We start from the raw sequence: 13,127 nt of genomic DNA on the forward strand, positions 1-13,127 counted from the left end.
CACATTTAACACAATGAAGACAGACCTATACATTTTTCGCCTATTTTCTGAAAAGTACAAGTAGAATGCATGAGAAGAAGGCCACCTGTTTTAAGTTTCAAACACCTGTATTCCATTAAGGACACCTGTCCACACCTGTATTCCATTAAGGACACCTGATCACACCTGTATTCCATTAAGGACACCTGTCCACACCTGTATTCCATCAAGGACACCTGTCCACACCTGTATTCCATTAAGGACACCTGTCCACACCTGTATTCCATTAAGGACACCTGTCCACACCTGTATTCCATTAAGGACACCTGTCCACACCTGTATTCCATTAAGGACACCTGTCCACACCTGTATTCCATTAAGGACACCTGTCCACACCTGTATTCCATTAAGGACACCTGTCCACACCTGTATTCCATTAAGGACACCTGTCCACACCTTTTGTCCATTAAGACCTGTTCCATTTACCTGTATTCTATTAAGCTAGGACACCAGTCCACACCTGTATTCCATCAAGGACACCTGTCCACACCTGTATTCCATTAAGGACACCTGTCCACACCTTTTGTCCATTAAGACCTGTTCTATTTACCTGTATTCTATTAAGGACACCAGTCCACACCTGTATTCCATCAAGGACACCTGTCCACACCTGTATTCCATTAAGGACACCTGTCCACACCTGTATTCCATTAAGGACACCTGTCCACACCTTTTGTCCATTAAGACCTGTTCCATTTACCTGTTCCATTGGACTCTTCCTGAGACTGTGGTCATCTCTCCCAGGATAGCAGACAGTAAGGAAGACTTGCCTGATCCTACCTGACCCACTACCATAGTCAACTTGCCTGTAACAAGAAACAAAGCAAGACATTGTCTGGTGTCAGGGGGCTAATTGTTCTATCATGGTACATGTATGTATTATGTGAAATGTTAACGGGTTGATGACAAGCTAATCAAGTTATATACTTTATGATGTCTCTGTGGAGTCATCATTCATGTACTCCTCAAACTTCGCCTTAAAGAATCTAAAAGATTACAACATGGTTGAAAACGACCCTGCGTACAAGCAGCAATTCAGCATGCCAACTCATATCGCCACTCCACAAAGATCCGTGGCTAAGGAGGGTTCAAAAACAATGTGAAAATGAACGCATTGACAATTTCCAGGCAAGGTTTTATGTTGTGAATTCACAAAAGTCGAACTCAATTCAACTCTTTTATGACATCAAATTTGTTTCGCATTCACAGTTGAATAAATACGATATAACCTAGAGAGTTTGTAAGTATAAAGTCACTTACCAGCTGGGATATCCAAATCGATATTTCTGAGGGTTGGCGTACTTGCAGTCTGGTCCCATGTATAATCACCGCTGATCTGTAAGGACAGAAAGGAAAGGAAGGATTGTAAGACTGACAATAGTAAGAAAGGGACAGATGGTGAGATTACTGGGGGATACATTGGAACGCATTTCTGACAATACCTGATGCTAATTAACACAAAGACGCTATGGCTTGGTGTGCATTCAAAATACAATAAGTCATGCATACTTCCCGCTATTCACTCACGAACCAGGGGCTCTCTGAGGTGGTAAGAAGATGCCGTTTCTTGTTAGTGCACAGACCCTACAGACTCTATGCCAGAAGAGCAGAAGATGCTGTATACCTACGGTGTGTTTATGAGAGCTAGCGAGTCAAGTTCATACTGCATATGCGCGCAACCTTACCTTCCTGTGGACATTATTTTGTATATGTGTAGTTAAGAAAAAAAAGGAGAAAAAAGCTAATTTACTCGCACTGTGAATACCAATTCAATCCAATGTTTCTTATCATGATATCCTTGAGTGTTCTCTTCATTATGCGATGGATAAACCTAACCCAAAAATGCTTCTAAACCTGTTTTCCAGAGAGGGGGAAACGTAGTGTGGACGTGTGCAAGTCCACAAAGCGTTCACGCTTCCTGCATCCTGTGGACCTCTTTATTCACAGGTCCACAAAGAGTATGCAAGGTTACTGCACTAGCTGGATCCTACCGATGTTGCACCAATTTCTCTGTTTTCAGCTATTAAGGACTTATTCAAATAGCTGAAGCTTGCCAATGCAGCCACAGGCTGGGATCAATCTTTTTGGCAAAATTAGTGGGTTTTTTTTGTTTTTTTAAATATGTCATATTCTTGTTGGAAATATTTTTGTTCGTGTTCTTCTTACCCTTATTGCAATATTGTCTGGTAAGCTGGCCGGATGCACAGCTAATGTCAGTAATGGCTGTCTGTCCTCTGCTCTCCGTTGCTTGGCAACCTGCACCAGAAAATAACATATGAGAGAACATTGCAACATTGACACATGATGAAGACAATGTTGTGTTTGAGTCCTCACAAGTCTATCACAAGTCATCTAGTCCCTAGTTGAGTCACAAACTATTCGAATGAACTGGGAAAAGAACATTCCTTTGTTACTGTCCATCCCTTGCAATGTGTAGGAAAGTTGCGAGATTACTTGTGATGTAATCAGCGGCGTAGCCAGGGTTCTCATCCTAGGGGCCAAGAGGGGGGCCTGGAGGTTACAGCGGAGGGCGTGCCCAATTTCATCCGTGCTGAAAGGCAGTCCGGTATGTTTCCCCGCACAACAGCCAGCCTCCGTACAATTAAAAAGTGGGGGAGGGGGGGGGGGGGAGGGAGAAATGGGGGGGGGGGAGGGATGGGATGGACACCATTTTCCTAAGGGGTGCTATTCAAAACGGAAAACATGGTCAATGTCAGACAGTAGGTGGCACTATTCGCTTTTCATGGAACATTAAAATGAAAAGCCAACTGCAAAAATACAGTTTGTTGGGGGGAATAGGCACTTTATGTTCATCCTGCTAATCTTGGTAACGTATAGGACTGTGCTATTCTCCGACTGCCAAATTTGCGGGGGGGGGGGGGGGGGGGGGGGACGGCGGCGACTAGGGGTTTCACCAATTTTCCATAGGAGCGTCCCCCCCCCCCCCACAGCTATGCCGCTGGATGTACTCGACTACAACACTACTTGTTGATGACGGGAATCAGTACAAGAGACAAAGGTCAGGCATTTTATCATTCTTTACCTGAGGGTTACACATGTGACTCCCAAGGGGGTGCGCAAAATCATATTAAGATTTGAGGATTCAGGACTGTTAGGGGTTGAAACACCTGTTGTACCTGTGATACATCATACCGGCATGCATCACACAAGAAAACACACATGTGAATTGGTGACATAAATGGCAAGTATTCATGCTGCAATTCTGCAAAAGTCAAGCATATGTAATTTCTGCAAATTTTACCATGAAATTTCCTTAACATTGAGTTTGATTTTCATTCTCAATCCGACGAGTTCAGATCAGCTGATACTGTACATTACTTTAAGATATAAAAACAATAAACCATCAAATCAATAGAAATTTGTCACGAAGAGCAACTATAAGCATTGGGTAAAAGTGGAGCAGTTTCTGAAGACTTTTTTTTCTCACCTTTTCATTGACGAGTCCTCGGTCAACTTCCATCTCCGTACCCTCCTCATCCGATTCCAATTTCTCAATCTCCAGCGCCTCGAAGAACGCCCTCAGGCGCTTGGTGCTGACCATGGCGTTGATGTGCACGACAAGAACGTTAGGCATGATGATGAGCGGTAGCGCCATTTGGTTGAAGACAGCGAGGGCAGCAAACGCAACGTCCGACGTCAAGGGCTTGCCCGACAGTTTGGTGTACAGGCCATACGACTGTCAAAGGATGTAGAATAGTGAAACGAGTGGGTCGGAACCAGACAAAAATCAAACCAAAAATGTTGCTTGGGGAATTTGCTCAGTGAATAGGCTTAGAATGATTCAGCTGGCAACCGCGCAGTTACAAGAAATACACAATGCATGACAGTTTGGCCGGTGACCCGGTTTTGTTAAGCGAACATTTTGTGTGCTGTCAGCTTCAGAAAATTGTTTCACCTGGATTTCTGAAGAATTACTTTCAAAGGAATTTCCATAATATAAGTCCATTAAAAAAAATACCAGACACTCACCACAAGTGTAACTATCAGAGGGCTGGCATTAGTAACAGTCACTGTATCGGCAAAACAAGAAAATGAAACTACTGTTTGAAGAACAATGCAAGGTATGATAATAAGATATAAAAATATCCAAACAAAATAATAAAAAAAAAAATTAATAATATTAATTTTTTTATGAAATGTAATATTAACATTATCATAAACATAAACAAGCAGGATATCGCATTTTGCGTGCCACCCATTAGCTGTGTGTCTTACAAATAATCAGTGTGCCCTTAATAGATGTATGTTTGAGTAACTGAGGTTTCAAAATGCATAATGCGAAATTCATATCGTACACATTTGTATGATCGACGGTTAAAGGGTATTTTGCCATATTTCTCATCATGAATGTTACGTTTTGCCTAATAGCGACACATTTTGGAGTGTTTTTATAGAGATAATGTTCTAATAACTATTCAAAGTCTAAAAGAAACAAATTTGCCAAACAAAACAAACAAATCCATGACCTCAGAGGATAGTGCAATCGGAGCATACTATTTAAGGATGTGCATACAATCACCAAGCCTCTCCATTAACCACTGCACTTTGTGCTTGGGCATGCTCTTTAGGCCTTTTACAAAAAATGTGATACACAGACATCAGACAGAAAGACACCATGACAGACAGACACCATGACGGACAGACAGACATGAGACAACAGCGTATGAGTTTGTCGAGGTAGTTTTGTTGACACTAACTGGATTATTCACAAAGTCAAGTCCCTAAATAAGTAACAAAGTGATACATGATGTTTGAAAGGACAATATCATTCCTTCTAGCCGTACACGTGGAGCAAGCTCAGTTTAATATTAGGTTTTGCCCTATCATCGATGCACTGTATACTTAGTGTGCTACCTCCCGAGTGAAAATTGGATACAAAATCACTCCGGTGGGATATCACAAGCTCGGAGGTCGAGTGAATGGCAAAAATCTTATATTGACTTACATCACCCCAACGCAAAAAAAATCCATCGTATGAAAAGCTTACGTTTAATATACTTGTAGTTGATTTGTGACGTCATTTATCCCATTCGTATCAATATGCAAACATGTCTGGTCAGCATAATGCCTGCATAAGGCTGCTGGCTCCCTGCTATGCATTATGATGCACGTGGCTATTGTAACCAGTGATGGGACCGACTACGGTAGACTGGTCCCTAGCATATTCGGCTTGACTTCTCTTACTACAGTCAACTGTGTGAGTTGGAGTGAAGATAGTCAGAATATCGTTAACAATAGTTCTTACTTGTAAAATGGCTCAAACTTCTTTGCGTAATAAGTCATGAATATTTTCTCAAGCTTACTGAGCAGAATTCTCCATCCCATCGCCTTCATCATGGTCAAGATCTCCAAGGCTCGTACTTTGCTGATGGAGGTATAGAACATGTCTTCCCACCCATACAGCTTGATCAGCTTAATTCCTTGCAGCAACTCATTGGTTAGCTTCAGACGCTCGTCAGATTTTTCCTGAGGTAGCAAGAAAAGAAATTGAACCTTAACACAAGATTCACCCATAACTATATATATTGATGACTCAATCATCTATAAGAAATGAAAAGTTTTTTCCTTTCTTTGGCTGGTAAAATTTCCCAAATTTTGCAACCTCTCCCCCCCCCCCCCCCAACAAAGTCACCTAGAGGTGAGGATCTTAATTTGTCACTTTCAGAGAGAATTCTCATTCCTGGGACACCATCTCCAATTCAGTCCGGTTGCCAGTTTTACTTTATCACCAAAGTAAAAAGACATCCCAACTCTGGACCTTAAACTTGACCAAAACTTGACGTTAGTGGGCTCAATTCCATGGCGATGCTAAGTACTTAATCTTTTTCTTTTTTGGCTTATAGCCCAAAAAAAAACAGGTTACCAGCCAAAATGCTATGGGATGTTTATTGGTAATGACTGGTCCCCTGCATATTTTGGGACTAGCATAAATTCATGTCTTCAATTATTAGGTGCATTAAAAAGGCACTAGGCCCTGCGTTACTGCCAGCCAAAGGCCACATCTGAATGACTTGCGGCTGGAAATTACACAGGCGCCTATGGAAGCAGTTGCAGCCACTTCCCATAGACCCGTGTACGTCCAGCCGTAGCCACGTAATTTGGACACAGCCTTACACTAGCAATTCACATATTAGCCTTGTTCAAGGCGGTCTCTCGGCTTTTTGTCGAAGGGAGATAATCGGGCCCTGCACCCACAATCAACGCGGCTACGTGCGTGTACCACCGACCCTTGTCCGTACGAACGGTTCGGTACTAACACAAACCAGCAATCACACACAAGCGAGTACGGACTGTACGCATGGTGCATGTAAGGCAGTAAATGTAGGCCTACTGTGTTCTGCGTGTGGGTGTACGTACGTACGTGTGGGGGATATACGCGCCGCGTGGCCTGTCGAACGACCGCCTTGTTGGGTCTGCAACTTCCGGGTTTAATGTCTTTCTTTACTTTTTCGTCCAGTTTTGGACGAAAATGGGCGGGCTTCAGGATATGCGGGTATGCCGTGATGATTATGTAGGTTCGTCTTGGACCAATCACATGAAACAACCTTCCCAATAGTATGATTAATTCATTTTTAAGCTGACCAATCGTAAGCTTCACAAGAATCATGTGACGTCGCGCGGCATGCATAATGCATTAGTCATCATGGCGTCTTCCATGTCTTTTTAGCGAGAGCGAAATGTTCGTCACTTTTTCAACAATTTGACATTGATTCAAGTTTTTCGGCTCGTGTAATGAATCCATTTGAGTGGGCAACGATCCTCTAATGACAGCATTACCTGCAGAATTCGTTGGAGCCTTCAATACTGCTTCGGACAGACTGGGACTGAACGACTTTCACCCACAGCAACGGGCCGCCATTGCAGCGTTTCTTCGCGGATGCGACGTGTTTGTTAGCCTATCGCGGGCTGACCAATGAGAATTCAGTTTACGCGGGGGTGGTACCTCATTACCGTAATAGGTTTTGCTGGGTAAACTCAAAACCATCAAGGCGTTGGGTTACGCGGACTAGCTCATGCATGTACTGTGTGTGCATGGCTGTTGTACGAGTACGTGTGTGTACGTGCGTACGTACAAGCATAGCCTTGCTGTATGGTACAAGTTACTTTCTCACTAGCAGCGTACGGCATCGATATGTGCACACAATTATGCCTTGCCAAGATGATTAGGGATTTTCTTATCGGCGATTTTTTTTTATCGTGGAATCGATAAGCCCAACGCCTTGGTCAAGGCTATTCACATATGGACTTATTGTGAGTTTCTCAAAGTCTGTCAAGGTCAAAAGTATGGTGTTCTATAGACGCCAAATCTGCGTCGCGTCGTGCTTTCACGTCGTGCCGTCGCGTCGTACCGTCGCGTCGTACCGTCGCGTCGTGCCGTCGTCCGTCGCGTCGTGCCGTCGCGTCGTGGCGTCGCCCGTCGCGTCGTGCCGTCGCCTCTTAAATTACCGTTTCTATGCACGTACACTGCATGAGGAAGCAACGCACCTTCACACGTCGCGTCGTGCCGTCGTCCGTCGCCTCGTGCCGTCGTCCGTCGCGTCGTGCCGTCGCCCGTCGCGTCGTGCCGTCGCATGTTACCTCGGCGCTTCTAAGTAGACTGCTTAAAGAGGCGACGCACACATTGCCCGTCGCGTCGTGCCGTCGCCCGTCGCGTCGTGCCGTCGCCCGTCGCGTCGTGCCGTCGCGACGTGCTGTCGCCCGTTGCGTCGTGCTGTCGCCCGTCGCGTCGTGCCGTCGCCCGTCGCGTGACTGTATCTTTCTTGGCTATAGGTGGCGCCTTCATTCTTCATGTGCTTGTGTTTAATAGGAAGGGGCGTAATCATACATGTCGCCACTACATTTTAAGTTAAATGGAATGGATCTGGCTTCCAAAGTCATTCCAAGAAAGTTGCCGCCGTGAAAACAAGGCAGGAGGATGAGATTTGCTATCAGCATCAGCAGGGCCGTTCCTCATTCTTTTTTTTTTATGGGATGTATGATAAAATTGGAGTACGAGGGGCTCTGCGAGCTGATGAATCTTTTTGAAAACATTGTATTTGCAACCAGCTAGGGAAGATTTCCGTTTATTTAAGAGTTAGAAGCACTGGTATGGATACCTGTGCAAGTATATGACTAAAATGCCTGAGCGTATTTGGTAAGGTTTTTTTTTCCTTTTTTTGGAAATTCAATACGCATATAGGGAGTAACATCAGTTCCACTGCTGGTTTGCGGTGATGGGTGGGTTACAACTTGTCAACACATACCTCGCCAGCGGGCCCATTAGATTGGTGATAGCCGGAGAGCAGGAGTTTAAAAAACTCATCCGGTGTTTAGGCGACGCAGTGACTGGTTTGTGTACATGTGGTTTTTGTTTCTAGTTCACTTAATAATTTGATTTATACCGTGATAATATGCCGTCCCATATGCCGTCTTTCTTTTTGTGTGTGTCGGGGGAAACAGTGCATATTTTCTGTGCCCTTTTTACGCACTTCATCAGTCACCCTTTGCTTAATTCTTTTATACATATTTACTTTATTGCTAATGATGGTTAAGAATATTTTACGCGTTAGCGTTTCTTGTAATGATCAGATTAAGTGGATTCCTTATTTTTAATTTTTATTTCGAAATCCATGGGCCTGCTTAAGAGCTGGGTGTTTAATTTGTGGGTGGTAGGGTAAAACAAAGACCAGCGGGATATTCTTTTTGGTTTTTGCACGCTTTTTAGAGTTCACGCGAGTGTCGCCTTTTTGGGGAAGAAGGGCTAAGTCTTCTTGGTTGTATTCGCGTTTTTAAAGTTTGTCTTTGAAGAATTCAGCCTTCTCCTCAAATTATTTTGAGTGTGTGCATATACCGTCATATCTCATTGATTCTCCCTTAATCATCAAACCGCCAAACACTGACTCAGGGTGGGCTGAATCTCGAGCAAGATACTGAAAGGTATCAGTTTTTTGGTTTGGAAGGTGACTTGACTGTTTGAAATCTCTGACGTGAACTTGAGCGTGAGATGAATTTGGTTTAGAGTTTGGACGAGGTCACCGGCTTGGTCTTCGTTACTGTTAAATATTATTAAGACGCTGGCCCTGTATATCATGTAACTCACAATTGAAGGATTGTGTGGGAGAATAATTTCTTTTTCATATCTGAACAGGGTTATATCGCATATTTCTGGACTGCATTCGCTTCCCATAGCCACGCCAATTTTCTGTCTGAAGAACTTTCCATTGAATTCAAATATGTTTCGATGTATGATAAGTTCCAGGAGATAGCGAGCGTGTTCTCTTTTAGGTTTGGGTATTGCGTACATACTGCTTTCGGCAACTTCAAGTGCATCGCAAACTGATTCAATTGCCTCATCTTGTGGGCAGTTCGTATACATGGACATAATATCCAATGTGATGGCTATCCTGCTTCAATGTCACGTTGTTTAGTTTTTCAAGCACATGCCCGGAATCGCGTGTATATGTGCTTTGTTGTTTGACAATCGGAAGCAGAAAATAGTCTATGTATTTTGAAATTGATTGAGTCCGACCTCCGCAACCACTAATAATAGGCCTCCCCACAAACCGTGTACAAACTGTACGACATAGCAATTTGCAACCTTTTCACCGCACGCACGGCACGCATGTCATAAATACAGTACAGGTAAATGAAAAATGAAGGCGCCACCTATTGCCAAGAAAGATACAGTCACGCGACGGGCGACGGCACGACGCGAAGGGCGACGGCACGACGCGACGGCACGACGCGACGGGCGACGGCACGACGCGACGGGCAATGTGTGCGTCGCCTCTTCAAGCAGTCTACTTAGAAGCGCCGAAGTAACAGGCGACGGCACGACGCGACGGGCGACGGCACGACGCGACGGACGACGGCACGACGCGACGTACGACGGCACGACGCGACGTGTGAAGGTGCGTCGCTTCCTCATGGAGTGTACGTGCTAAGAAACGGTAATTTAAGAGGCGACGGCACGACGCGACGGGCGACGGCACGACGCGACGCCACGACGCGACGGACGACGGCACGACGCGACGGACGACGGCACGACGCGACGGTACGACGCGACGGCACGACGTGAAAGCACGACGCGACGCAGATTTGGCGTCTATAGAACACTATACAAAAGGGAAGGGCAAAAAATTGTTTTCGATGGACACTACATGATTCAAACACAAGAGCTGCTCAGAGACCTACCATTATTGTTTTCTGGTATTTGGCAGTCTTCCTCGCTATGACGACCTGGATCGGTACGGTAATGAAGAAGACTAGACAGCCAATCAGGGCAGCGGATCCTAACTCAAAGTACAGAATCACCATGTAGCCGATGATCTGACAGCGAAAAAGATAAAACAAAAGGTTGACGATATATGCAACATTCTTCAATGATATTACCCAGGCATTCAGGAATTACTAAGGAATTATACAGGAAACTGCCAAATTGAGAAATATTTATAAATCTCTGTACAACAATTTGACAATATTACATCTTTTCAAATCACAACAATTTTGACTGATTCCACAAAATGAATCTTAGGGACTTTTTTTCTGTTATGACAGAACAAAAGATATTTTATCTTTCTGCAAGAAAAACAATTCTTACGGAACATACCACAAATGGTACGGACCAGACATAGTGGACCCATTGCGTCGAGTTCATAACATTGGAAGTGTCGACCGACATATGATTGGTGATCTGGCCCATGGTCATATCGCCCCCTGTCATCGTGTAACTGGAGAGACGTAGCGATTTGTCGTATATTGCCGCCTGTGTTTATGGAAAAGACAGCAAATTATGTGAGCATGGGTCACCAATGCATTGATTTTTGCTGTATCTCCGGTCGAGAAATTCAATTTACCAAACAAGTTTGCAAGTCAGAACAAGTGAGGCATGGAAACCTGTATAGGAAAGCAATCAATCTGGTGCAATCAACAAGCAATTCAGGATGAACATGTCTGAACTGTCATTGGCAGACTACATCCTGGTAATACTGCAGTGCATCTTTAGAAAAGTTGAAATTCTTTGAGAACACTGCCAAGCAGAATTCATTGTGCAGTCAACAGTTTTTACTTCTTTTAACAAATATTGATAAATACCTGAGACAATTTACCCATTCATATTGGTCAAGAGCCCCGAACGTGGGTTTGTTCATAAAACACCGCCTGACTTTTAAACACAATTCCTATGTTCTGCACGTCATCATGCAGTACGTGCCGCGCATGCGCCAATTTCCATGTAAGGAGATTATGTCCTTGACCGGTATTTAACAAGTACGTTTAGAACCGACTAGAGGCATGGTCATGGATAATGGCCCAAGCAGAATGACCAGGCCCTTAGGCGGTTTTAAAAGTACAGTAAATTTCAGCCAAGTAGGCACTCTTCGGACCTGCAAGTTTGTGACGACTCACGTGATTGCCGACATCTGCTGACTTACATGAATGGCCTACCAGAGACTACATGAGACCATCGTGACTTTTGGGACCTACTTGAGCGTTCGGTGAGTTGTACGATGTCGGCTTGGCCAGAGTTTACTGTACTTGTTTAAAACCGGCCACGCACATATTTATTCCCTTATTTCTTTGTGCCCATGCAGCAGATCCTTGCCGTTTTGAGGTGATCACAAAATCTGCTTATTTCTACTGGATAGTTTTGTTTGGCAAAAAGTTGTCACTGACTGCACACAATCAATACAGAACTGAGCTATACTCAGGGGATAATTTTGCTAAGCTGAATTTTCCTGCTGAACAGGTTAATCTTGCTGAGCAGTTTTGGAATCCACTTGTACTATGGGCTCCATGCAAAAGTACCCCTTCAACGGCCAGAAAAGGAGAGTTTGGGAAGACCTAGACTGTTTCCCGGTCCATCTGCTGCGTATTTCAAAAGAAGTTATAGGAGGCGGGGATTAGTCTGGGAGACCATCGCAAGTTAAATTTGAATGCATTCACATGCCGAAACAACGCCTGATCATGCTCAAGTGAAGACGCTGTGGCTAATAGCTTTTGGCACATTCAGGGTGTCGTGCGCACTTTTCACGCGAACCAGAACAGCACAGTACGCTGTGTGTCATATTCACAGGGCTATCAAAAGTTGTTAAAAAGCGCCCTCTTTTGTTTGCGCACGGAGCCCATACCTGAGGCACGGCCTTGATATAAGCACACTCAGTGATGGCAATGTGATAGTGGCCTTTAATCAGCAGATATATTTGCTGACCAGGATTTTGCTGCTATTACTTTTGACCCCACTTTCCCGCTTAGCATTTTTGTACTTTACCTGTAGCGATGCCTTGATGTGAGCAGACTCAGTGATGACAATGTGATAGTGGCCCTGCTGGGATAACAGCTTGATGATGTTGGACCAGAAAATGATGATGATCAACACAAAGCCGTTACTCAAGAAATCTGTCACTGAGACGTACTTTGTCTGAAATTCATACAGAGACTTCATTCAGTCTTAATTAAAGATCTTATACATAAGATGAAATCAACTTCATACCAAACTCAAAGTGGACGCATCTAGAATAGGTCACATTACATGAGCTAGACAAATCAAATTTCAGAATCGAATGGTTTAAGAATATTCCACTGAAAACTAAAGATAAACATAGACCACTGTTCACTTGTTATTCCAAAAACCATTTTCTACCCAACTCTTTTGATTTCACCTGATCGACGAGACTACCCTCCCCCTGCTGATAGTAGAGAGTGGTGACGTATCTGATGGCTCCTGCGAGAGCGAGGGGCGGTACTAAGGTGGCTGCGTCACCGGCAAACTTGACGAAGCCACCAATCATGATACGGAAGCCAAAGGCTCGGGCGTAGACACGATACAGACTGAGGGATGTCTCGTTGGCTTTGGCTCGGGCCTGGGAAAAAAATTATAGGGGAAGAAAAAGTGATCAGAGGAATGAGATTGGTCCTTGTTTACCCCATGATTTAGCTCGAGTAACAATTCTGAAGTGAAAATTGTCGGGCAGCAATATCAACGGGCAGCATCATCAACAGGCGTACCTACGGGTGGGGCTCCGCCCCTCCACAAACTTGAGAATTCCTCCATGCTAAAAGAATTTTACTCTTATTTTACTCTCACGGAC

The 13,127-nt window shown here is 44.2% G+C and overlaps 1 protein-coding gene across 1 annotated transcript in view; it reads right to left on the minus strand.

Moving 5' to 3' along the window:
* Nucleotides 1–13,127, minus strand: part of LOC119737706 (ATP-binding cassette sub-family C member 8-like) — a 32,636-nt gene that overhangs the window by 16,905 nt on the left and 2,604 nt on the right. The window contains exons 4-13 of the mRNA XM_038212251.1: nucleotides 12,699–12,899; nucleotides 12,308–12,457; nucleotides 10,649–10,804; nucleotides 10,234–10,368; nucleotides 5,364–5,526; nucleotides 4,030–4,070; nucleotides 3,488–3,736; nucleotides 2,206–2,295; nucleotides 1,300–1,375; nucleotides 740–845 (exon numbers count right to left, since the gene is read on the minus strand). Coding sequence (XP_038068179.1) covers nucleotides 740–845; nucleotides 1,300–1,375; nucleotides 2,206–2,295; nucleotides 3,488–3,736; nucleotides 4,030–4,070; nucleotides 5,364–5,526; nucleotides 10,234–10,368; nucleotides 10,649–10,804; nucleotides 12,308–12,457; nucleotides 12,699–12,899 — 1,367 coding nt within the window. The remainder of the gene's footprint in view (nucleotides 1–739; nucleotides 846–1,299; nucleotides 1,376–2,205; nucleotides 2,296–3,487; nucleotides 3,737–4,029; nucleotides 4,071–5,363; nucleotides 5,527–10,233; nucleotides 10,369–10,648; nucleotides 10,805–12,307; nucleotides 12,458–12,698; nucleotides 12,900–13,127) is intronic.

Source organism: Patiria miniata, unplaced genomic scaffold (assembly GCF_015706575.1).
Source record: "Patiria miniata isolate m_02_andy unplaced genomic scaffold, ASM1570657v1 HiC_scaffold_3, whole genome shotgun sequence".
Lineage (NCBI taxonomy): Eukaryota > Metazoa > Echinodermata > Asteroidea > Valvatida > Asterinidae > Patiria > Patiria miniata.